At 35.7% G+C, this 27,245-nt stretch overlaps 1 protein-coding gene across 4 annotated transcripts in view; it reads left to right on the forward strand.

Moving 5' to 3' along the window:
* DIAPH3 (diaphanous related formin 3) overlaps positions 1 to 27,245 on the forward strand; it is a 484,666-nt gene that overhangs the window by 288,831 nt on the left and 168,590 nt on the right. For all 4 annotated transcript variants that reach the window (XM_027591357.2, XM_027591359.2, XM_027591358.2 and 1 more), the window contains 2 exons: positions 2,599 to 2,723; positions 10,530 to 10,694. In XM_027591357.2, the coding sequence (XP_027447158.1) occupies positions 2,599 to 2,723; positions 10,530 to 10,694 (290 nt within the window). The remainder of the gene's footprint in view (positions 1 to 2,598; positions 2,724 to 10,529; positions 10,695 to 27,245) is intronic.

The following is a 27,245-nucleotide window of genomic DNA, read 5'->3' on the forward strand; positions in this document are numbered from 1 at the left end:
TCTATTTCATGATTATCTTGTGAGGATTTTAAAAATTAATGGAAGATTCAGGGCACCTGGGTGGCTCAGTTGGTTAAGCGTCTGCCTTCGGTTCAGGTCATGATCCCAGGGTCCTAGGATCGAGCCCTACATCGGGCTCCCTGCTCAGCAGGGGAGTCTACTTCTCCCTCTCCCTCTGTGTTTCTCTCTCTCTCTCTCATAAATAAATAAATCTTTGAAAATATTAATGGAAGCTGCTTAAGACAGGACCTCAGGATACTCGGTACATTTGAGCCACTACTACTGTTATCCCTACTACTACCATTACGACTTTCGCTAATATTATACTACTAATAGGCTTGTTTTGAACCTGATTTACAGCATAAAGTGGCTGTACAGCTTATAAACTCTTCTGAGCACATATTTACTCAAAATGATTTTATGTGTTTTTGAACTTGTATTAATGAGAAGTTTCACAGTTTCAGGAAGTATAAAAGTGAACCACCTGTAAGATTTCTTAAGAAATGATAGAGGAAATGCTAATGAAATATTAGACAAGAGGTCAAATAGACTAGGAGAGCAAAGGGAATCTCTTCTTGTAGTGCAGATAGAGAACTTTGAAAGAAACAAACAAAAAATGGGAAATGAGAAGAGTAAATGAAACACCCCAGGCCTGATTAAATAGATGTCTTGGTTGTGAATAATTGACAAACAGACATAAAATTGAAAGAGCATAGCATAGGAGCCATGGGTTACCATCATGAGCAATGCACAGCGAGATTTGGGCACTTGAGTTAAATAAATTGAAATAATTAATGCACTAAATGCTGATAGAAATATTTTATGTACTCTTTTTTTTGTTATTGCCTAAATGTAACACTGACAGAAAGGGAAAACATGAGTAGCACAAAACTAATGATAAAATATACACCTAATATAACTTCAAAATGGCTTCACTACAGTGGGAGCCAGAGGTTAAAATGTCATCACTCTGGGCGCAAACTACTATATGTGGCTGTCTGAAAAGTTCATTTGTTGGCCTCGTTGAACATTGGCGCCTGGGTGGTTCAGTCGGTTAAGCATCTGACTCTTGATTTCGTCTCAGGTCATGGTCTCGGAGTCCTGAGATTAGGTTCCCTGCTCAGCAGGGAGTCTGCTTCTCTGCCCTTCCCCCTGCCCTCTACTCAGGCATGTGTGCATGTGTGCTCTCTCTCTCTCAAACGAATTAAAAAAAAGTGTATCTGAAAATTAGCCAGCTAATTGATTTTACAACAAAATATGTTAAGGTTTTATTAAAAGCTATTAATATGTTAGAATAGCAAATGTTATTTTGTATACAGCTAGTTTAAAAAACAAAACTCCATGTTCTTACACAGCATTTTTTTTTTTTTAAGATTTTATTTATTTATTTGAGAGAGAGAGAGAAACAGCATGAGAGGGGAGAAGGTCAGAGGGAGAAGCAGGCTCCCCGCTGAGCCGGGAGCCCAATGTGGGACTTGATCCCAGGACTCCGGGATCATGACCTGAGCCAAAGGCAGTCGCTTAACCAGCTGAGCCACGCAGACTCCCCTTACACAGCATTGTTTACCGTGCTTCCCTTCTATTCCATTTTATTGAACCAAGACTATAAATATGTATATATTTTTAACTCAGTCCCATTTTATTGGGCACTTAGGTTGCTTTCAAAGGGATTCCCATTCTTACAGGTGAAACCTGACCTGTATCCATTCCTCAGGATTAATTGGAAGCCTAAACATGGTAGTGTACTTAGAATTAGTATACGCATTTTTACACATTATTTCATATAGTTCTCAGTAATGGGAAGTAAAAGAAAAAAAGTTTTAGCCAAAATTCATCTGAACCCCAAATTTGGTTTGGGTCACTATATCTTTATATATTGTTAATTTTTTTTCCTTGATGTCATCTAAAATTATGCATAGATTTTAGGAAGTGATTCTTCAACGTCCTGCTGGGTGACGAGTACATTCTGATAGAGCCTTAGTGCCCTCTCTACCATTTGTTCCTTCATGTGCATTGTGAGAGAAACTCCCCGTGAAGGAAGGGAAATTGTTATTAAATAATAAACACAGATTGTGCTCAGGGTACCAGTAAAAAAAAATGTGACATTTGTTCCATGTATTGCTCAAGTAGCTTCTGATACCTTTTCATTCCTGTTATAGATTAGCTTGGACAATAGAACACACTTTTCCTTGTCTTTTCCACATATTCATTGTTTCCTCTCGAGAGATCATGATTTTGAAAAATGTTAAAATTGTGTTAAAATGGGTTTAATGTTTAAGAGTCTCTATTTGCTCCTCTTTTTCTGAATAGACTGATTATTTTGTAGTGTAGAGGTCAAGGGCTCTAATTTTATACAAAACTCTATTAAAAGTGGTTTGTTCATGTGAGCATTTCCTCATGATTTCATTTTTTTAAATATGAAATTTCCTTTAGTTTTGCATTTGAAAATCTAAAGCTTTAAAAGAAGTGAAATTTATCTTTAGTAGAATTTTACTTTATTATTGTAAGGTTTTGCACAAATGTTTTGTTCCTAGAATGTTTTACCTTTTATATATTATAATTTTGTCCTTTCAAGGCATTTAATATACTTTCTTTCAGTCTCTGTAGAAACGCTGGAAAAGAATTTGAAGCAGATGGGAAGGCAGCTTCAACAGCTTGAGAAAGATTTGGAAACCTTTCCCCCTCCTGAGGACTTGCATGATAAGTTTGTGACAAAGATGTCCATATCCTTCTGATATCTAAATAACTTAAGTCACTAGTCAACTAGAGTTAGAATTTATTTAATGTTGTAGGTTTATTTGCATAACCAGTGGTTATTCTATAGTGCCAAATAGCAGTTTAACTTTCGCCTTCTTGTGGGGAAGTTTATCAGTGTGTTTACCTATCATGAATAATACAGAAATGTATTCTGCTTTCAATTCTTTTTTTTTTTAAATATCAATTTGGGTATTTTCTCTCATCTTTTCCCTTCCATTTGCCCTGTTTCCTTCTGATGTTCATGGTAAATTGAAAGGATGTGAAAACTCAGTTTGAGGAAGTTTGAATCATGATGTGATTTAGATACTTTTGAAATGTTTCAGGAGGGAAACAAAGATTTTATAGACTGGTGTGACTAGTCAGCTTAATTTCAAGGGTTGGTATAAAAAATTGTGTTCCAGAAACTTTAATATTTCCTTTAGAAATACTGCCTGATTCCAAAATCAAAATGGAATTTGTCATGATCACTACTTGTATAGGTCTTCTCCAAACCCAAAATAAGATCTGTGTGTGTGTGTGTATGTGTGTGTGTAAATGAGACTTGTGTCCTGCTTAATTTAAGGTTTCTTTTGAATTCGATTATCTTTTGTTTCACTGACTTTGTGGTTTAGTCTCTAATGAGTAATTGAAGTAATAAACTTTTTTTTAATTTCCTGAAATGAATGTTGAGTTGCTTTGCAAACCATTGTGTGAGATTAGAGACTGATATCTTTTGTGTTATAATAAAGTATTACTACTATGCATTATTAAAATCCCATATGGACCTCAATTTTATATGAAAGGATAACCCACTTCCAATGAGCTCTTATAAATAGACACTCCTAATATTTTAAACTGAGATACTTGAAATAAAATAACTACTTTTCCTCTTTCCATATCTGCTCCCCTGAGATTTAGCAAATCACAAAATTATTATTTGGTTTGTCATAGAGTTTATTGTATATGCTTTCAGCTTAATTGTGAATTAGTTCAATTTTTAACTTTCTTCATTGTCTCTTTTGGGATATATCATAAAAATGCACTCCAGCAACAATCAATTCAGGCTAATGTGTTTGTTTCCTTTCATATCTTCCCTACCCATTCAGTTTCTTCTTTTATTAGGTAGGGCACCATTATCACTACATTTGAGAAGGTTTTTTTTTTTTTTATGTGAAATCTGTATTTACCCATCAAAAGAATACTTTCGCAGCACCTTCTCATTTGGCAAAGTATGCTTTTTAAAACTAAATTTGTTATTGCAGAGTTACATTAGCTTCATCATCCTTAGCTTTTTTCCCCCCTCAATCATTTTATCATGTTAAAATATTCATATGTGACAGTTTATTTTAATCATTAAGCACTGTTAATTGAAGTACTTCCATTGTTCCCTATAGAGAGAACGCATTTTAGAAAAGGGTTCGCTTGCATACAGTTTCTGGTAATACACTGTGAGCTTACTAATTAGGAGGCTCAGGTTTCTGGAACCTATAACCCAAGATAAATTCCTGAGCTTGGCATGAAGGTGGTAGAATCCTGCTCAGCAGACGATTCCAGGACCTATCCATACTTGTATTCATATGACACAAGAAGCTGAATGATGTCGGCTTCTTGAAAGGTATGCAGCTCATAAAAAGCAACCAGCAGGAAATCAGAAACAGGAAGGATGATGCTTTGTTGGAAACAATTTTTCATTCTGAGTACAATTATACTCCATGGACAAGAAAGCTACTACATCCTGTCGCTAAATATCACAACCTAGAAGCCTCTAATGAACTGATTAGCATTCATGTATCTCTTGGAAGTCAGATATATGAACAGTTGGTGCACTTTGCTATTGACACAGCTTATAATCATAAATATTCTTTGCTGAGATTAGATTGCACTCGTTTGCTTTTCATCTCGGTTAGACATACTAGTTTCAAAGTAATTAAATTCATTCATTGCAGAGCTTTGTTTACTTTAATTAGGACTGACAACAAGTCACATTTTGAATAATAAATGGATTTATATAGATCTTATTAAAATGGTAAATTGTGAGCTTCTTATCAGATCTTAGAAAATGAAAGAATTCGGAAACTAAAATGCACAATGAATAAAAATGTATTTAACTAAAGTTTGGGTTATTAACGCTCCAACTTTATGTTTTAAGTTTTAGTGCTTATTAGTTGAAACACATGTCAAATTGTTTGGTTCATCAACCAATTCTGAAAGAACATGTGTGTATTATCTAACTTTAGGGATATATTTTTACAAGTAGATATTTAAACAATCATGACTTAGTAACTTAAATAATCCATTAATTGAATTGTTTTAAATTATAATGATAGAATTTTGTTATATGAACTTTCACTATTAGCATTCAATTATAGTATATTGTAATTCTTCCAGTGCATGCTTTTTATTCACATAGACTACTGAGTATAAAAATATGAATTTAGTACATCCTTTAAAATGCATGTACAATTATTTCATATATTCACATTGACTTTTTAGTAGTAATTATGTTACTTTCCAATTGCTACGCCTGGGTCAGAAATATAATTGGAGTTGACTATTTCCACTGTAAATATTTGCTTGAAAAATGTGGGACACGAATTTGAGGCAGGTCCATCAACATAGTTGCATGCAAACTATTACATGTGAAGTATCCACATTTAGCTCTTATATGTGAGAAAATTAGGAAAATGCCAGGATTTGTGTCATGTAGTGCCTGTTCATTTCTTTTGAACTTTAGATTCTAGAATACTAGAATTTTAAGGAAAATAACAGATTCTAGAGCATTGCCCTTGAAGTTCTTCTTGCCCAGGATTTACCTTTTCTTCTCTTCCTACTCCATCTCCTGAGTTTCTTAGAAAAAAATCATTTTGCCAGACATTTATATATTTTCATATTCGTCACAACTTATGTTATAATCACTTGGCTTTTTCCCATGTTATAGTCTTTAAATTTCTTCACTGCAGTCCTACTTTATTTTACATACTTTTTTTTTCTTGCTCTCGTATGTAGCAATGTGTTAGGCACTTTTGAAATTATTATGTAGATGCTAAAACTATTCCAATAAATTCCTTGAAAGACTTAGGTCTTATATCTGTATTCCACACTGTGTAAAACACAGCATCTTTTGGATAAAGGAATTCAGTACATTTCTATTTAATTAAACAGTGGTTAGAAAGTAAAATCGAGGAACTGGACCTGTGAAATGTAATATGTATAATATGTGTCCATTTGCAAGAGTGGGAGTTTGGGTAATTGGGTGATTTGTAGTAGCAGATTTTTCTCTCGAATTTCCCCCTCCCTCCCTCCCTCCCTCTTTTCCTTCCTTCCTTCCTTCCTTCCTTCCTCGTCTTCCATTTACATTCTTAACAAAGTTTTAAAACTTGGATTAAAATATCCTTCTCCTCATCCAAATTGGTAATGAACTTTTCCTTCCCTGAGGTCTCACTGTGCTACAGCTACAGCACTTGGGGTGCTCACGGCTCTTTTATAGTTACAGTCTAGTTTTTCCAGGCAATGTCACTCACCTTAGCCACAACTTCTCCAACAACCCAACGTAAACTAGCCTCTCTGAGTCTGTATAATATCACACACTTTTATTTTCAGCATCATACTTATCACTCTCTCTCATGCATTTACTTCTTTTCTCTGTGCCACTCTCCAGAATGTATGTTTCATAAAAGCAGGGATTCTGCCTAGCTCGTTAACTAGTGTTTTCTCTATTGCCCAGAAGAGTGGAATGCAGTGGAGCTTAGTGAATACTTACCGAATGGCTGGCTGGCTGCCTGGCTAGCTGGATCCTGAGTACTTAAGAAGATCTATAAAATGTATTAGACATAGAGGACGGATTGAAGCTGGTCCTTATAAGCTGTGTTAATGGAAGTACTAGATATCCTTGTTGGGGGAAGCACAATAATCAGGGCAGGACATGAGACTGAATGTGAAATGTATTTGTGCTGGGTGGTTTCACCATCTCTTAATGAGAGAATAGCCCATCATTAATGATGTAGAGTGCTTCATTAATGTGACCATTTATTCTGTCCTATCAGACAATCATTTTAAACTGAAAATTAATTTGACTATTTCCAAAATTGTTTCTGTTCAATCACAATTTTACCATTCTTGCGGGTAATTCCAGTTATTCAAAGCTCCACTCATTCCTTTGGGAACAAATTGTTTCATAGATAACAATGATAAGAAAATGAACTTAGAAAGCTTTCTAGCTATTAAAATAAGACCATGTCATTTCCATGGTTTTGGCTCTTGGATTTCTTTCCTATCACATCTTTTTAGTTTATATAGAATTGTAGTGTTTTTATTAAGAATGTTCAGGTGGGCGCCTGGGTGGCTCAGTCAGTTAAGCAACTGACTCTTGATTTTGGCTCAGGTCATGATCTGATCTCTTGTGAGACTGAGTCCTGTGTTGGGCTCTGTGCTTGGTGTGGAGCCTGCTTAAGATTCTCTTTCTTGGGGCACCTGGGTGGAGTAGTCAGTTAAGCACCTAATTCTTGCTTTCAGCTCAGGTCTGATCTCAGGGTCATGAGATGGAGCCACACGTCAGACACCGCACCCAGTGGGGAGTCTGCTCGAGTTTCCCTGTCCCTCTCCCTCTGCCCCTGCACGCCCCCTCCTCAAATAAATAAGTAAATCTTCAAAAAAAAAAAAAAAAACCTCCCTCCCTCCCTCGTCCCCCCCGCCCATGCACTTTCCTCTCTTGCTGTCTCCAAAAAAAAAAAAAAGTACTCAGGTATATTTCTAATATTTTATTGACTTGTGATTACTACCTGAAAATCTTAAGAAGTGTTATTGGATAATACTTACAGTTTTATTTTAACCTGTTGACCAAATTGATTTTTTTTTTTTTTAGTATTTTATTTGAGAAAGAGCGTGCACAAGCCGGGGGTGGTAGTGGGGGGAGAAGCAGCAATGGGAGAGGGAGAAGCAAGCAACCCGCTGAGCAGGGAGCCTGATGTGGGGCTCGATGCCAGGACCCTGGGATCATGATCTGAGCTGAAGGCAAAGTTGCTTAACTAACTGAGCCACTCAGGAGCCCCAACCAAACTGATTCTTGAGAATGGGCATATTCCCAGGTATTAGGATAAAATTGCTAATATTTGTGAAGTGCCTATTATTAAAATGCAAAGCCTTACCATGCAGTGAGGGGGAAGAAAAGGAGTAGCTTTAGGACCGTACAATTAGAAACACCCCCTAAAGTAGTATACTTAGTGTGTTGTCCAGCACAACTACTTTTCAGGGACTCTATTAGCCCTTAATGTTACATCCAAATTGTATGTGTGTGAATGCATAGATGTGCAATTTTTTGAATGGAAGTTCCATGGCTTTCATCGCACTTTTGAGGAGGACTGTTACCCTTGCCACCAAAGTTGAAGAATGATGGCACACTAGGGGAAAATGAATAATTGGTGCCAATGTAGCGGCAGGCAAGTAGACTTAATGCAGCCAAGCAGATGGAACAGGGCATCTACAGAAGGGGCTGACCATCAGAGGTGACCATCCTCTAGAAATGTGGCAGGAGCAAAGCACGAGTAGGGAATTGGACTAGAAGGAAAAACTCTGTTCCAGCAGAATACAATGGATTACAAATGCTGTGTGTTCAGTGGAACGAACTTATAGCCATAGAGATGAGAGAAGAAGGCTTTGTGGAAGAGGAAGAATTGAAGGAAACTTTGAATGATAGGTTTGGACAAGCAAAGGCAGAAAATAGTTTCTCTTTTAGACAAGAGTTGAGGATATATAAATAATCCATATGGATATAGTCTGTATCTGGGACATAATTTTAGGTGAGAGTTATAGATTGAATAAATAAGCCAGTGTTGATTTCTGACCTTACTATATAAATGAAGGAATGATTATTTCACATTACAAATGAATCACCATATGGTCCATTTAATGTTAGTTCCTGAATGTGTTTCAAATGTGGTTTTTTAATTTACATAAATTCACTTTATACTATTTCATGAATATGGATATTTCCTTAGACAAAGTGATTGGAAATCTGTCCCGTGTGACTGTATTGTTACAATTTCTTGTGATTTTGTGATTTGAGTAATTATACAAAATCTTTTGTTATTTAAGCATTAAATGATACCACACACAAATTCATCAACCACTCATCAACCACTGCTACTATTCTGATCTAGATATAGAAAATATAAGGGAGCATTTTGCTCTTCAGATGAATATAATAGCCACAGAAAGATCTATAGATTTTCTTAAGGTTGTTAAAAAATACCAACTCTTGCATTAGAATCCAGACTTCCTATGTTCTAGTTTGTTCTTTCTTTCCTAAAATACTATATATAAAAGTAAGAAGAGCATTGTATGGCAGGGAAAGGCAGAAAAAGGAACTAGCATAGAAGGGTAGTAGGTGATCTGTGGTCTCACCCTAGACATGGGTACAAGTGAGCTTGATTGACTGGGATGCCTTTCCTTTTGGGGAGCTTGGGTTCCAATTGGTAGAAATTTTCCATGCCCCTTGGATTTCACCGCCCATCTGGCAGCAGGGCTGCCTCTTTCTCTCTCAAAATAAAGGGCCCAGATCAGTTTCCTTATTTTATCTTCCACTGGAGGATACTCTGATCAGAGGAATCGTATCTTTTGAAATTGTGGAAAATCTTTCCTTTAGGTTATAAACATTCCATGTTTGGTTTTCTTTTCTTGGTCTGAATCTAGTTATTCTTATTACTGACTTTTTAAAAAATTATGCTAATATCTTTATTTTCTTACATTAGAGGCAGTTAAGATGGCTTTGATAACCTTAATTCTATGTGTTCCGTTTCTTTAAAAGTCCCAGTTTAAAGGAGCCATAGAGGATTGTGAATGATACTCTTAGCAGTCATCTTTTTAGAATGACGTATGGTATATGTAACCACGTTAGTGATTTGTCACACTACAAAGGAAATGCTATGGTTTGTTTAAAAAATGTTTTCTAATGCCATCACTACATTCTCACTGTTAGTCTTCTGAAAATCAGTGTGCTTTGAATTGTGTTGTCATAATAAATGGGAAAAGAACATTTCTGTATGTGCAGGTGTATGTGCCAGATCATAATTGAAAACATGCAATGCATAGAATATATGTACCAATTTTCCAAAGGAGAGTTAAAACATGAAGTTACATAATATTTGAAGTTTCTGATGTAACTCTTAAAATATTTTTGGATTGATCTTAGAAACTTAAAGCTTAAAATGAGTAAGTGGTCAATAAAAATACTAAGTGATTACATTTACTACTAAGTGCTATTCATTTCTCTAAGAACTTTGCATTATTAACTCATTTAGCCCTCACAACAGCCCTGTAAAATGGGTGGTATTCTCATTCCCCAGTTTACAGTTGAGGAAATTGTAGCACAGAGAGAATAAGGCACTTGCCCATAGCCATCTACCTCCAGGTGTAGGAGCCTGATATTGACCCCAGTTGTCCAACTTAACCTGTATGTTCAGTGCCCATGTAGTTGATTTCAGTATCATCGAAATTACTCAGTTTCAGCTACTGAGCTATAATTTAAATCATATGCATGATCTGAATAACATAGATACACAAATTGGAAGTAGAATTTCCTTAAACTCAATTGTAAAAGAAAAATTTTAAATAAATATTTCTTTTCTGGTAACTGTGACAGAGTTAAGAGATTGAATTTAAGATTTCACCACTGTACAGGATAGATTGAGTTACAAGAATAGTGAGCTGTTAGAGGTAGTTTTGGCATTTTGGACTCACGGGTTTGTTTATTTTTTCTAAAACATTGTAAGTTTCTGGATCCCTTAACTATAACATACAGCTTTGTTATCAGTGCAAAAGAACAATATGAGAAACTTTTTAAGTTACATGAAAATATGGAGAAGTCATACCAGAGTATGTTGGGATACTACGCCATTGATGTGAAGAAGATGTCTGTGGAAGACTTTTTAAATGACTTGAATAACTTCAGAACCACATTCATGGTATGTTAAAAATTTTAATTTGTTTTTTGAAAAGGTGTCTGTGTCAGTACTATCACGTCGATTATTACTTTAGTCTCATTACTTTATTACACTCCTGTTGTCTGTAGTAAAATAAAATCTACCTTCCCTGATGTTGAAAGTTAGCTTTAAAAATTTTAGATTTTAACACTATTGAGAAATATGCGGTTTGTTCTCTTTTTGGCCTTCCCAACATTAAGCTGTAATCGGAAATTTTGATTGAAAATGTGACAAATTCTGAAGTTTTTCATAAAGACTTCCCTCCTGGCCAATTATGGAACACTTTTGTAATATGTTTTTGGCTATGAATTTGTTTCTTTATACTTAAGCTCAGTTTGTATTTTTGTGGTATAATTTTACCAAATTCCATGAAGCTTTTATGAAGCCTTCCCCCCCTTTTCTTTTCTTAATGCATTGTACAATAAGCTACCTGTGATTTGCCTTTGAATGGATTTTACATTCCTAGGGTTTCCTTTAGATACTTTAATAGGGAGGTCAGGTCTTTGATGTGGAATCCTTTCATTTAGGCATTAAAAAGATCTTTTGAAAAGTATTAGCTGATTAGATGAGAAAAAAAACCACACACATATTAAAGTGAGAAAGCATTGTTGCCTCCCTGGGGAAACTGGTGATACATTTCTGCAACAAAAAATTATGTTATTCTTAATAGATGGGTAAGTCATTTCTCTATTTCAGCAAATGTTTGTGGGGATTAAAAAGTTTTGAAGGGTAAAGAAAAAAGCTTGAATTTTAAAGAAGTGGTTCTTTTTACTCTCAGGAAAAATTTATTGCTGAATTTATTGGACTTGGTTATAATCACTTGGTTATGAGATAGTCCTTTAATAAAAACTCAGTACTTTAAACTATTCTACAATAAATACACACATTTGCTCATAGCTTTAGTTTTTTCCCTTCACAGATTCAAAATGATTCTTTAGTTGTTCACTACCAGAAGTGGAAGAAGTGGATTTGATTGATAAATATATGCCTATATGTGTGATATATTATACAGTATATTTAACTTTTGTATCTTACGAGGCAACATGGCTTAGTGGAAGTAGCATAGGTTTTTGAGTCTGGGGGAGCTAGGTTTAGACTCCACACTAGTTATGTGACTGTGAACTGATGTAACCTTCCTGAGCCTCAGTTTCCATATATATAAATAGAAGTATTAATTCCTTTCTCATAAGAGTGTTTATTAAACCAGCTAATATATATTAAGTATTTATCACAGCTCCTTGCACATGGTAGTTTTTTAATAAATTAGTGTGCAGTGAAGGATTAACTTAGTAGTCTTGAGGTATTTCAACCCTGCATATTTCAAAGAAAATACTAGCCCTCCACTGGCTCCTGGGAGATCACCTGTAAGCCCGTGGAATACCCTGTCTCATAAGGATGTTTTTGTATGCCTGGGGCCTTGGACCAAACTATAGATAGGTGTTGCTTGAAATGTGATTTATGGTGAGTACCTGTTCTTGTTCACCTGAAGCCCTGGAGTGCACTGTTCAGTTTCTTCTCTATAGGAGGCTAGGGGCTGAGTAGCTAAGGTTGTCCATGTGGAAGGTCCATGCCTATGTGACTGACCTTCCCAATAAAAACTCTTGACACCAAGGCATGGGAGAGTTCCCTTGGTTGGCAGTACTTCATATGTGTTGTCACGCATCATTGCTAGAATAATGGAATTCCTCTGGGAGAAGTTCATGGTGATTTTAATCTGTGCCCTTTCACAGTAATAAACTGTAACCATGAGTACAAGAGCTTTTCTGGGTTCTGAGTCCTTCCATCAAATTATCAAACCAGTGGGTGGTCTTGGGGACCCCCGACACAATTATGCATAAAAGTATAAAATAGATATATGAACTAATAACACCTATCATAGTGAGTGTTCCGTGAACCAGATATTCTTCCAAATGCTTTATGTATGTTATTTCAGTCAATCTTCATAATAGTTTTCTAACTAGCACTGTTACCATCCCTCTGTGGCACAAAGATGGAACGTTATCTGGCTTAAGAACGTATCTGGCTTAATGTCATTTAGCTATAAAATGGTAGAACTAGGATTTGAACCCATACAGTCTTCTTCCAAGAGCCTGTACAATTAAATGCTATGTAGTGCTCCTTCTCACGTTTTATAACTTGTGTTCTATTTTACAAATAAGAACACTGGCATAGGAAGGGTTTTCTAATGAAACCAAGGCTGTACTTTTTTTTTAAGCATTTAGATTGACATTTGAATCAAGTCTAATTCCCAATTTTCCTAAGATCTGGTAGGATTGGAGGGCTTTGGGCATTCTGGGGGTAACTTGGTCATTGTGTTACTAAGTGGTGGGCAGAGGGAGAAAGTGTTTGAATGGAGAAGCATTCAAAAGAGGGGGGTAATAGAGTGACAGTTACACTTTGTCTATTTCAGAGTTCACATGGGTCCTAGAAGTAGAAGCTGTCACACACGCATATGCACATTGTACTGAATTAACCTTATTAGAGCTAAATATAAAAAATTATTTAAATAATTTGGAGAGGAAATTTTCTTTTGGGTAAAAATAGACACAAAGATGACTGTAAGGGAAGTGGTTATATCAAGGTAGTGAAATTTGGCACACAAATTTTATTCTTTCTTCCTTTCTGGTAAATATGGTTATGCTGCTTGAATTTTAGACAGTGTATGTTTAAAAAAGATGACAGTGTCAATATTGGCAAAAATTTTTGACAAATGTTTTGTTTTCTCAAATTCTCCTGCTCTCTTATGTTGCTATTTAATTCCACACTATTCAACTTTGAAAATCTAGTTAACCTCACTGAATCAGTTTGAAAATTTTAGCAACAGATGTAGAACTTTAATGTGTTGAAAGTCTGTTCTGGAAAAGCATATCAATACAATCTCTTTTTGAGAAAATACTGGTAAGATATGTTTATATTGTTACTTCATCCACTGGTATTTAGGAATACTCCTGGTCATGAATGAGCAAATTTTACCATTAAAGTGGAGGTCCATTTTGTATTACATACATGGAGTTGGAACCACTGTCCTCATTCCATACCTCCCCTCCCCCCCCCCAAAAAAAAACTATGGCAGTTTTCCATGGAATGTTTTCTCCCAAGTTCAGATCATTCTGCTCATGGTTCCCTATACCTGGAGCATTCTGTCCGTATTTTGCCCAGCAAAATTACTATACTCATCCTTCTGCTCTCTGCTGAGACTTCACTTCATCTGTTTAGACCTGTGACTATCTTACTTACCTTTGTTTCTCTAGTGTAATTCATGGCATTTATCTATTACTCAACAAACAGATAAGTTTGTTGAGTAATAGATAATCTCATCTACAATGGGGGCCAGGATTTAATAGCTAATACATATAGTGCTAGCAAGTGCCAGGTACCCCATTCATTCATTTAACCCTAACAGTAACCAGATGTGGTATCCATACTGTTGTTGTTCTGATTTTACAGATGAGAAAACTGAGGCTTAGAGAGATTGTGACTTGCCAGCAATTGACGGAGCTGAGGGGCTAACCCAGAGGGTCTTGTACCAGTCTATGCCATATATGGCTGAACTCTATTAATTCCTATTAAATATAGCAATTACATTTAAATGGCTAACAGAGCTAATCTGAAACTTAATACCTCCCCAAAATAAAAATGTGGCCCCTTTTATTTTTAATAGTGATCGGTTTGTGAATAATTTACCCAAAAATATTTATATTTTAGAATTGCCCCAGAATTTATTCTTAAGCAATTAAAGTCTGGCTCATTTCTATTTAAAGCCCTTTACTATACCTTTTACCAACCCCTATAATGGGTACCAGAGTTACTAAGATTTTTTAACTACTTTGTTTAGATGTAGCTGTCCAAGTTCTTTTTTTTTTTTTTCTTCTCCTTTCCTTTCTGAGAGCCCCTACCCAATAGCTAAAGGAATATCTGTTCTAGACTGCTGCCTCAAGCCGTGTAGACCAACGGAGAAAAGTGCCATAATCACATAACTTACTCTGAGGAGCACCTGCTCATTGTGCAGCTTACCTCACCTCTTTTCGCCTTGGAGATTCTCAAGTGGCAATTAATTTGTTGTTGTTTTAATGATCTACTCTAGGTAGATGGTTTCTATTTAGAACTACTGATCAGTTTCCAAGAGATAGGGAGTAAGTTTCCATTGTCATCTTATTTAGCTTTATTTTTATTACCATCTTCAACAAGATGAATCCAGAAACAGCTGCCACCAATCGAGTGCCTTCTTCTTGCTAGACTCCACACTAGATGCTTTACGCGTGTCCTCCAACTTTGTCTTCCCAGTGTTCTCCTGAGGGACAGAATGTCACCTGTGTGGTAACTGTGGGGTAGAGAATCTCAGTGCCTTTGCAGAAGGCTTCAGAATTGGTAGGGGCTAGTATTTGAATGGAAGCCTGCCTGACTCCAAAGCCTGTACTTTTGAAAATATTTCCAAGTAGACTGGTGCTCAGAGTTTGGGAGAATTGTTAAAATGTGATTTTTAAGGGCATTTTTGATAACTTACTAGAAGGAATCAGCACAAGACCTACTTTATTTCTTCATTCCTTGATAGAATAGCTTTCTGTCTACATTGATGTGTTCATGGTAGAAGAATGTGTGCTGGTCTGGTTCTATTTCAAAACATAAGATGTTCTCTTTTAAAATGAGAGGATTATTAACATACACCAAGGCTGGGGTGAGGATGGGTAAAGAGTCAGCACCTTTCTGTAATAGATTTTTGTTTCCTGTAGGACTCATGGGAACCATGGAGTTCACATTGGAGATACTAGGTGGGAATATTTGACCCCACACTGTAGGCTCAGTACATCAGTGTCCTCCCAGGCATCAGGCTTCATCAAGTGAGGTTCATGCCTTCAGTTGTATAGTGTTGTAGAACAATAATCATCGTTTTCCACTCATGATTGGCTTTAGGCACATTGTTACATGCAATTACCAATGTACCCATTACTCACAGAGGTGATGCTTCTACAGGATGAATTGAGCCCATTATGGAACTCTTGTTGGCTTTTACTAGGACCCTCCACCCCCTGCCTTTATCCTACCTAACAGCTATAGCATGTTCATGTTGGTCCTTTGAGTTTAAACCTAATTTTCATGTGTCTCATTGGGCCCTGTGGCCTTGAAGCATGATGTTTGTCCTGGCCCTACTTCTCACTTGTATTAGAGAATTTTGCTCAAAGTGCCTTCACTCACACCTGAAGTATGCGGTCTCTTCTTTAACATTTTCATTTCTTATCTTGGTGATGCTTTCCTTTTTCGTCATTGAAAGTTGTTTTGCTATTCTCTTTCTTTAACCAGAATTATTAGCACAGTGCAACAACACTCTTAACTCCTTAAGCAAATTTCCTCTGACACCTTGTTTATTTTATTTAACAACTTCATCTTAGAGAAATACTTCTGAAGGCTTCCCCTCCTGGGTCTCCTTTGTTATTTGTTTCCTTATAGGTAGCATGTTTGAAAACAATTTTCCTACCAAATTATACTTATTAAGAATATGGCATTTTTCTGTGTATTTGAAGTATAATTGATACACCATGTTACATTAGTTTCAGGTGTAAGACATCCAGCACCTCTCTACATTATGCTGTGCTCACAAGTTAGCTACCACGTAACAATGACTAACAGAATGTCATTGACTATATACCCCATGCTGTATCTTTTGTCCCCGTGACCTCTTCATTCCATAACTGGAAGCCTGTATCTCCCACTTCCCTTCACCTATTTTGCCCATCCTCCCAGCCCCCTCCCCTCTGACAGCCACCAGTGTGTTCTCTTTATTTACAGATCTCTTTCTGTCAATTTTCTGTTTGATTAGACATATGTAACCCCCGTGATGACCGTCTGAGTTTACTATTTCATATATTCCCATACAGAATTGGCATGATTACACTTAAAGAAGTCAGACTTTTTTGGTTCGTGTAGTTCCTTTTCTGAGCACATGAACATTTTCTGTAGGGATTGTAAAGTACAGAAAAAGATCACTGGACATCCTTCTTTGTCATTTCTCAGACCTGCATATCTGGGCACCCCACTTTCAGGTTAGGATTTTGAGGGTGAGAAAAACAATCCCTGCCTTAAAAGGGATTTCTTATGCATACACAAGAGGTGGGGTAGCCTCTCTTAGGCTTTTTCTTTCTTTTTCGGGCACTGGGTTTGGGTGTATGTGCTGAACTTTGCAGTTTTTCTTGTCCCTAAAGTCCAGTCAGTTCCTCCCTGAACTTCCTTCCCCGCATACATACCTCCCATCTGAATTGTGTAATGACAGTCACAGAGGAAGAATTTACTCTCATGTCTTCAAATCTTAAGTGATTTATGAACTTGGCCTATGGGAAGCCTCACCCTTGCTGCTTGTTTTTCAGAGTGGTATTTTGCCATCTGCCTTATTTTGGGGAAGACGGCCGTGGCTGAGAGTGTGTGCTCTGGCATCAGAGCACCCAGGCTGTTAGAACTATGGGCAAGTTACTTAACCTTACTGAGCCTGTTTTCTGCTAAAAATACCGTGTGTTCCTTAGGGGTGTTCTGTATTGAAGATCAAATGACATGATGAACATGCACCCTCAAAACAAGTTAACTGTCTACAAAGAATAGAAGTAATTTTCACCTTTGCCATTTAATTACAACAGGATCGGTATTTTAAGTATTGTGTCCCTTTTTTATTTTATGCTTCCACATAGATATTTTGAACTAAATAAATAACATTTTTCATCAATAGCTCTGTGTTTAGATTACTTCTATAATTTTGTTAAAGTTATGTTTCATCCTGTTGAAGATCCATCATTCATGCTACTTGAAGACTTTAAGTTAATTTTTGGTTCATACAGTTGAAATACACTGTGTAGTGAACAAATATGAAATCAGTTATAACTCATTTACTCTTGCTGCATGAGTTGATCAAATACAATTTATTCTTCTACTGAATACTGAGATTAAAGTAGTGATTTGCCAAACAAAAATGAAATCATCCAATGAGGGGATATTTTTAGTATAAAATTTTCTTGGTAAAGAGGACAACCAGAACAGAACTGATTATTTAAGTTTACTATTTTAAATAATTTTTAATTAAATATTTTAAATAAAATTATTTAAATTTGATGCTTGTCAACATTAAATGTCATTTCTGATGACCATTGTATGGACTAAGTAGCTGACCAACAGGAACTCTGAAGCACTAAGCCTTTCCTGTGTGCTCCTTAAATCTTGTAGATTGACTCATGATATTATCAGAGCAATGAAAAGCATGTAAAAGTCCCGTGGTTTGATGTTGAGCCCACTTATGTAATTATTGTAGGGAATATCTTCTCTCCTTGCTTGTTCTGGTGAGTTTACAGCTTAAAAAATGTCTTTAGTGGCAGTATTGCTATTCTGAGATCATACTGGGAGGTATAAAGCTCCAAACCTAGAACAAAACAAACATTTTAACTATAGGACGTTTTCTTTATATCCTGTAGCATCTGATTTTTTAAGGAATTAGAGCTATACCAGGTGCTGAATATTTTGGGTGTACAACCTTGAAAATAATTCTGATATGTTCTAGTCTTTACTTTTTTAGCCTTTTCACAGTCAGAACACAGCTAGACTAATTGACTTAAATTTTCTCTTTACTGATAGGGTTTATTCTTACTGTGCCTTACTCAGTGGGGTTACAAGTCCATCTGACGACAGGTTCTATATGATTAAATGACTGGTAATTTGTACTTCCCTTTTACTTTTTAAATATTTTGTTCACTGAAATAATATTAGCAAAAGGTAAAGACTGGATTATTCTAATAAAAAGATAAGGTCAACTGTTAGTGGAGGGAAAATAAATAAAATAATACATAATAATAAATATATTAACCCATGTAATTGAAAAGACAACATTAAACTAGGAGACCACAAACAAAAATGAATAAAATGGCATGCTCTTTATACATCAGATATACTGGTCCTCTACGTTCTGAACGAGAGAGAGTGCACACACTGTTGACTTAAGGCTACTTTTAGTGTTATGTTTTAAACATTACCAGGTTTACATGGAATGTTGTAGGCCTTTAGTTGGATGTTTTCCTTGAAGAGGTGATTAGTCGTAGCTCAAAAACAAACAAACAACACTATCCTATCACCAAGCCTATCTTTAAGCACTATACTCCATGACTACCGTCTTGGGCCTAGCTGTGCCTTTATCTAAGCCTCACAATTGTGGGATAAAAAGAGTATTTTTATACCACTATATCACTTCAGAGCACAAAGGGAGAAAACACACTTAATGGAAAATCAGGTTGTACTTTGGGAAATCATAATTGTGACTATTCCGTACTTTTTCTGTTAAAGAAGTTGTAGAATAGGTTGAACTATCTCATTTATTTGAGAATTTTGCAAAATGTGTAAGAGACTCGCCAACAAACTAATTGGCGTTCTATAGGAGTTATATAGGCTCAATATTGTTAAGTCCCTGATAGGCTTATAGGTAATTTGCTGTTTCATCTGAAACTGATTTTACCAAAAAGAGCAACTTGAAGCTGAAATAGTTTAATCATCAGCACCTGCACATTCTTGGGGACATTCTCAAAGGATAGTTTCCCATTTTCATAAGTTTCATGGTCATGAAAAGTTCAACTAATAACACCTTATATTGAATGTTAAGATGATGAATTGTTTGTGCCAGTTTATACTATGAAATACTCTCCTATTCTCATTGATAGCATTTCATCATTGAATTTGGTAATAGCAGAGAAATTAATTTTTACTATCATTCTAGATTCCTCTCTAAAGCATCTACTTATAACTACTGCAAATAGGGATTTCTAGGAATAACTCATTTTCCACACAGTAGTTATATTCCATTGTTTGGTTTTGTTTTGGTTTTCTTTTTCTTTCTTTTTTTTTTTTTTTTTTTTTGCATGTGGGGGAAATTTTGTATTTAGTTACAAAAGAAAATCTTGATGGAAAATGGACAAATAGGTCACAAATGTTTTATATTTGTAAAGACTTTTGTGACTGGTATTAATTATAAGAAAAATTATTCTTTTGTGTTTCAGTTTTTCTCTTATAAAATAAGACTAATACATTTGACAAGAAAAGGTATATTTGGAATATAAACTATTAAGCTTTTTTGGAAGGAGGCAATATGCACATTGATTTTTTTAAATTTTGCTTTTGAGGAAAAAAATGAATTGTGTCATTGGGCACATTTTTAAGTTAATCTATCAAAAATGTCTAATTTCAAAAGCAAGCAGTACTTTGGAGAACTACTTTAGGAAACTAAACTCTTTCAGAATAAAATCTCAAAGTATATTAGATTTAGAAGTATTAAAAACAGTGTATCTATGTATGAAAATATAAACATATAAATTTTTAGTGGTAAATAGCTAGACTTGAGAACAAGAGTATATCTTGCCTCCCATATTTAATTCACCTCTGTACCTTCCCTACCAAGTAATCCAGCTGTATTAGATGTATGCTTTGGAGGAACTTCCTATCGAGTCAGTGTATGGTCATATTCCACCATCTCTGAATGGAAAACATTTATATTCTCATAGGGACTATGAAAATTGACACTCCCCCATATGCTTGATAGAAGCATATATAATCAATGCAGGCTAGAAAGTGGCTCTTGCATGAATTGTTGCTGGATAAATAATTGTGTGGGGCATTTCACCAATGATATAGTAATGGAAATAATATAAATTAGTAATATTACTGTTATTAATAATTGCTGCATTTATTTAGGTTTTACTGTGTGCCAGGCACTTAATTCTTAAAATATTACCATAAAGTAGGTGTTATTTTGCCCATTTTACAGAAGAGGAAACTGAAACACAAGACTTTAGATCTCTTCCTCCTAATGATGTTACCGCCTTTCTAAGAAGCAATAATAAACAGATTTTTTAAAAAATCATTTCTGAAAGTAATGAAATGTCATACTTAACTGTATTTTTTATGACATTCTTGATTGTCCAGTCAACTCACTTACTTGAGTGAGTGCCCAGGACCTTATATGGCTGTTCAGTGTTAAATTGTTTACCTTTGGATCCTAAAACACACATGTATAAGTTACCCAGAAATATCTATAGTGTATAAGAATTGCCACATTATACAAAAGTGTTTAAGAAATAAAGATCTATGTGTTGGTCAGCCTTCTATAAGAAGCTACTTGTGAGAATTTTCTCACAATATAATAGAGATTCAAAGATCAGTTCTACCACAGTACAACAGATATTTTTTTTTTTTTAAAGATTTTATTTATTTGAGAGAGAGCACCAGAGGCAAGAGGGTCAGAGGGAGAAGCAGACTCCCTGCTGAGCAAGGAGCCCGATGTGGGATGTGATCCCGGGACTCCAGGATCATGACCTGAGCCGAAGGCAGTCGCTTAACCAACTGAGCCACTCAGGCGCCCTACAAGAGATATTTTAAAACATGGCTGTCTTGTGAGAAAGTTGGGGAAATCTTCAAGGGCAAAGGGTTGTTTTTCTGAACATTTCTCTGTTAAAGGATCTCCCAAAGCAGGGATTACCTAACCGTTTAATGGGCCAGATGTTAACACTGCTCAGTTCTGCAGTAGCAGTGTAAAAGCCATCATAGATGGTATGTAAATGAGGGGGTGTGGCTATGTCCAATACAACTATTTGCAAAAACTGCTGGCCAAGCCACGAATGTAGCTTGCTGACCCCTCCTCTAAAGGATGTATTTGAAGAAGCAACGTTGTTTTCTTCAGAAAGAAAGAATTGAGAGACAAGAAGGTATACCTACTATGAAACCAAATATAAAGAAAGTATACAATAAAATGTCTAACTTGTTTTATAGAAAAGGAGTTACAGAGCTTAACTCCTGGACAGAATTGTGAAATGAATTGAACAAGGTGCTTGGAGTTCAGGTGTTTTATCCTTTCTGTATTGTTCAAAGGAGAAGAAGGAAGATAAAGCTATCAGTGAACTTGCAGGTCTTGTTAAATTAATTTGTGTGAGGGGTGCCTGGGTGGCTCAGTCGTTAATTGGCTGCCTTTGGCTTAGGTCATGATCCCGGGGTCCTGGGATCGAGCCCCGCATTGGGTTCTCTGCTTGGCGGGAGGCCTGCTTCTCCCTCTCCCGCTCCCCCTGCTTGTGTTCCCTCTCTTGCTGTCTCTCTCTCTCTTTCTCTCTGTTGAATAGATGGATAAAATCTTTAAAAGAAATTAATTTGTGTGATAAAATTACAAGGATAACCAGTAAAAGGATAGATGTATCCAGTATACATTTCAAACCACAGAGGGAGAAATGGACCAAGAAAAGACATACAAAGAAAATAAATAAGGCACATAAAGGAGGACCAATAAAAGGATTAATATAAGGTTGTAGAAACAAATATTTTATAAATCATAATAAAAGTTTTAGAAGACTAAGATTGGATAAACAGAACATAGCCTTATGCTGTTTGATACCTACCTATAACCCAAGTATGTGGAAAAGTTTGAAATAACAGAACAGTTAATGGATACAATATTAATCAAAAGAAAATGGGAAACTGTTGATAACAGACAAAATAGACTTATGACAAGGGAATGTTACTTCATGATAGAAAGCATAATTCATCAGAAAGATACAATTCAAAAACTGGCATGAGCGTAATAACATAGCACCAAAACAGACATGTAAAAATTTATAATTTCTAGAAATAACTTGACAGATTTAGCATTATATTGGGAAACTTCAACAAAGTTCTCTAATTGATATATCATTAAAGATATGGGAGCTTTAAACAATTCACTTAATAGAGTTGATTTGATTAATATAGAAAGAACCCAACTCAACAATTAGAGTACACTTCTCAGTCATAAGTGGCACTGTTATCAAAGTAATCACGTACTAGAGACCATGAATGAAATCTTGATAAGTTTCTAAGCTGCATCTTTCTTCATTAACTACTGTAATATGCAGTTAGCAATAAACTTTGAAAAAGGGATGAAATTTTAAAACCTCTATTTTGAAAATTCTAAAATTACATGAAATAACTCATGTTAAGGAAGAAATCATAGAGAAAAATTAGACCTTATTGAAAATACTCCAGAATTTATGGAATGCAGTGATAGTGGTATAAAGAAATTTATACCGTGTTTATGTTAAAAAATTGGAATGACTGAATATTAAAGTAAGCATCTGACCTCAGAGGTTAAAAAGGAATTGTATAATTTTAGAAAAAATAAGAAAATAAAGGAATGAAGGAAAAAGGACTTAAGAGAATTTTTGAAAAGCCGAATTGTCATTATTCTGAAAAGACAATTAGGGGGCACCTGGGTGGCTCAGTCAGTTAAACGTCTGCCTTCAGCTCTGGTCAGGATCTCAGGGTCCTGGGATGGAGCCCCACATCGGGCTCCCTGCTCAGCAGGGAGTCTGCTTCTCCCTCTCCCTCTGCTGTTCCCCCTGCTTGTACTCTCTCTCTGTCAAATAAATAAATAAAATCTTAAAAAAAATTAGATAAATTTCTGAAAAGATTAATCAAGGAAAAGGAAATATTGATATAACAAGGATTATAATTACAGATGCAGAAGATGGTAAAAAGAGACAAGCATACTATAAAATTTGTAGGCCAGAATTAGGTTGATGAAATAGGTAAGTTCCTAGAAAAATTACTACATATTAAAGCTACTTTAAAAGAAAAAGCTTGAATAAGCCTGTAACTAATTTTTTAATGACTTATTTAGAATCTTTGAACAAATTAAATAGTTGGCCCAAAAAGTTTTACAGATGAGTTTTACCAAATTTAATGAAACGATTATTCTAAACTGATAGAATATAAATACATAGGCATAATGACCAAATGTTCAAAAAAATAAATGCTTCCTGTCCAAGTTGAGTTTATCCCAGAAATAAAAGTGTGGTTTAATATTAGAATATCCATTAATATAATTCACTGCATTAAGACTTTAAATAGATTGAGGAAAACATTTGATGAAATTCAACGTGTGTTCAGATTTTAAAAACAACAATAAACCAGTCAAACCCTCTACGCCTAAGTAGAAAACTAGCGACAAAGAGAACCCTCTTAATCTAATAATGGGAATTTAACTCCTGCAGTATGATAAAACAAGAAAGAAATACAAAGTAGAAAATTTGATAAGTAACCATCCATTATGGTTGTCTATGAATAATATGAAAAGGAAGCCACAAGAAGATTATTGGAAATAAATTTTATCAATGGAATATATAAAAAGGTGTATTAGTTCCAAAACATTAGAAATCATAATTTTTTTAAAGGCACCATTTACAAGAACAATAGAAAATACAAAGAATAAATCTAACATAAACTGTCTAAGACGTCGATGGAAAAAGTGTATTTTTTTCCAAGACTTTAAAAAGGCCCAAGTTAATGGAGAGCCACATTATCTTTATAAATAGACTCATTATTATAAAGATACCAATCTTATCTAAATCTGCAGAATCAGAGCAATTCTGTTCAAAATCCTAATAGGCCTTTTCAAAAACTTCAGTAAGTTTGCTCTGAAAAATAGGTGACTGAGTGAAGACAATTCTAAAGAAGAAAAATCAGGCATAAGCTATTAATACTTAGGACAGTGTTATTGATGTAAACAGGGATATATTGACCAGATGGACTGAAATAGCCCCCAACAACAGCACATATATGGCCACTTCAAAGCCAAAAGAGATGGCTTTTGCCAATCAGTGGGCAAAGGCTGGGTTAGTTGTGAAAAGTTATGGTCAACTCTTCATAGAAAAAAGTAAATAGGGTCTCCACCTCACACCATTCAAAAACATTGATTTCAGATAACGTAGGTACTAAAATATGAATAGCATCATTGAAACTTTAAGAAGAAAGTGTAGAAGAATCTCTTTGTCTTTGAAGTCGGGAAGGATTTCTTAAATAAGTTATAAAAGGTGCTAGCAGTATAAAAAAGATATTTTTGACTATGTTTAAGAACTTCTGTTTAAGTCAGGAAACGACAGATGTTGGCGGGGATGCGGAGAAAGGGGAACCCTCCTACACTGTTGGTGGGAATGCAAGCTGGTGCAACCACTCTGGAAAACAGTATGGAGGTTCCTCAAACAGTTGAAAATAGAGCTACCATACGATGTAGCAATTGCACTACTGGGTATTTACCCCAAAGATACAAATGTAGGGATCCGAAGGGGTACGTGCACCCCAATGTTTATAGCAGCAATGTCCACAATAGCCAAACTGTGGAAAGAGCCAAGATGTCCATCGACAGATGAATGGATAAAGAAGAGGTGGTATATATACACAATGGAATATTATGCAGCCATCAAAAGGACTGAGATCTTGCCATTTGCAACGACATGGATGGATCTGGAGGGTGTTATGCTGAGTGAAAGAAGTCAATCAGAGAAAGACATGTATCATATGACCTCACTGATAGGAATTCTTAATCGCAGGAAACAAATTGAGGGTGCTGGAGTGGTGGGTTGGAGGGATGGGGTGGCTGGGTGATAGACACTGGGGAGGGTATGTGCTATGGTGAGCACTGTGAATTGTGCAATACTGTTGAATCACAGATCTGTACTTCTGAAACAAATAATGCAATATATGTTAAAAAAGATAGCAGGAGGGGAAGAATGAAGGGGAGTAAGTCAGAGGGGGAGACGAACCATGAGAGAGGATGGACTCTGAAAAACAAACTGAGGGTTCTAGAGGGGAGGGGGTGGGGGGATGTGTTAGCCTGGTGATGGGTATTAAAGAGGGCATGTGTGGAGCACTGGGTGTTATGCACAAACAGTGAATCATGGAACACTACATCAAAAACTAATGATGTAATGTATGGTGATTAACATAATAAAATGAGAAAAAAAAGAACTTCTGTTTACTGGAAGACTATGTAAGCAAATGAAGTATGACGGTTAAAATCCAAAATCTATTTATAAAATAAACTGACAAAAGATTACTATTTAATTACTATTACTATTTACTATTTAGGATATTTAAAGAACTGCAAATTAAGAAAATGATAACCTAATGGAAAAGTGGGTAAAAGATACAATGGGCATTTCACAGAGTAAGAAATACAAATGTTTTATAAACATGTGAGAAGCAACCAACTTGAACTAATTAGTAACCATAGAAATACAAGTTAAAAGCACCATGTGATACCATTATAAGCTTGCCAAATAGAAGACTGATGATAACAATCTGGTTAGTATGTAGGCTATGATTATGTACTGATGGTAGCTGTATCTTTTGGCACAACCACTTAGGAAATGCTTTGACACCATCTAGTAAGATTGAGGAGGAACCTCTCCTTTTATTCATCACCCAGCTCCACTCCGACCCGAGAGAGCAGCGTCGTTCAGACTATTTTGGTCATAACCCACACTGTCAAATAATATTTTACAAGGGGACCCAGCACTCCTTAGAACAAAAACAAAAAGCATCAACAAAGAATACTTATCCTTACTGCTTGTGTTACATTCTAAAATGTTCTGTTCTCGGGTGCCTGGGTGGCTCAGTTGGTTAAGCGACTGCCTTCGGCTCAGGTCACGATCCTGGGGTCCCGGGATCGAGTCCCGCATCGGGCTCCCTGCTCGGCAGGGAGTCTGCTTCTCCCTCTGACCTTCCTCCATCTCATGCTCTCTCTCTACCATTCTCTCTCTCAATAAATAAATAAAAATTAAAAAAAAAATAAAATAAAATGTTCTGTTCTCTTTCACATAAAGAAACTGTCAACAGTTTCTAAACAGATTTAAGAACCAACTAATGGGATCTACCATTAAAAAACTCTTACACATAGGTACAGGGAGACATGCGCAAAAATATTGGTATCTGCATTGTTCATCATAGCCAAAAATCCAAAGCAGTTCAAATCCCACCCATAGATGAGTAAATAATAAAATGACTTATATATAAGCAGTGAAAATGAGGTGCTATTTTTATATAAAAATGTGAATGAGTTTTAGAATTATGTTGAATGGAAAAAGCAAGTCATAGAAGTTTGTAATAAAGATGAATTAAAAAAAAAACCTCAAAGATAATGTTTAGAATAGTCACAGCATATTCTGCCAGACTGTTCTAAATTCTAAACACACACACACACACACACACACACACACACACACACACACACTTGTGTGTGCTTTTTGAAATTCACTGGCTTTGGGTCATTTTGGTTTCTCTGGGACAAAATGGATGATGCTATAATGTATATTTAAACTCGTGGCAAAGTTCTTGTTATGCAGAAAGCAAATTATAGGTGGGAAATAATTGTGAGCTCATTTTCTTTTAGAGTACACACACATATGTACATATATTTGACATATCTATCTATATTCTTGTATACACTTATTTTTTAGCCTACCTATGTATTTTTATAGAGCTATTTTAGAGTCTGCTGTTACCATAAAATGCATGTGAGCTTTAGGAGCTCAGGTAAATTATTGATTACAACTTTGAAACGAACAGTCAAAGTGTGACCGAAGTTTTAAAACCGTCTGTGGTCATTGCCAACAGATCTTTCAGACAGGCTATCGTGGGAACATTCTACAAGCCCCCAGAGAAATTTTTTTGGCATCGCAGAGCTGAAAGTGGTTGGTGGCCTTGCAATTTATTTGCCAA

Source organism: Zalophus californianus, chromosome 3 (assembly GCF_009762305.2).
Source record: "Zalophus californianus isolate mZalCal1 chromosome 3, mZalCal1.pri.v2, whole genome shotgun sequence".
Taxonomy (NCBI): domain Eukaryota; kingdom Metazoa; phylum Chordata; class Mammalia; order Carnivora; family Otariidae; genus Zalophus; species Zalophus californianus.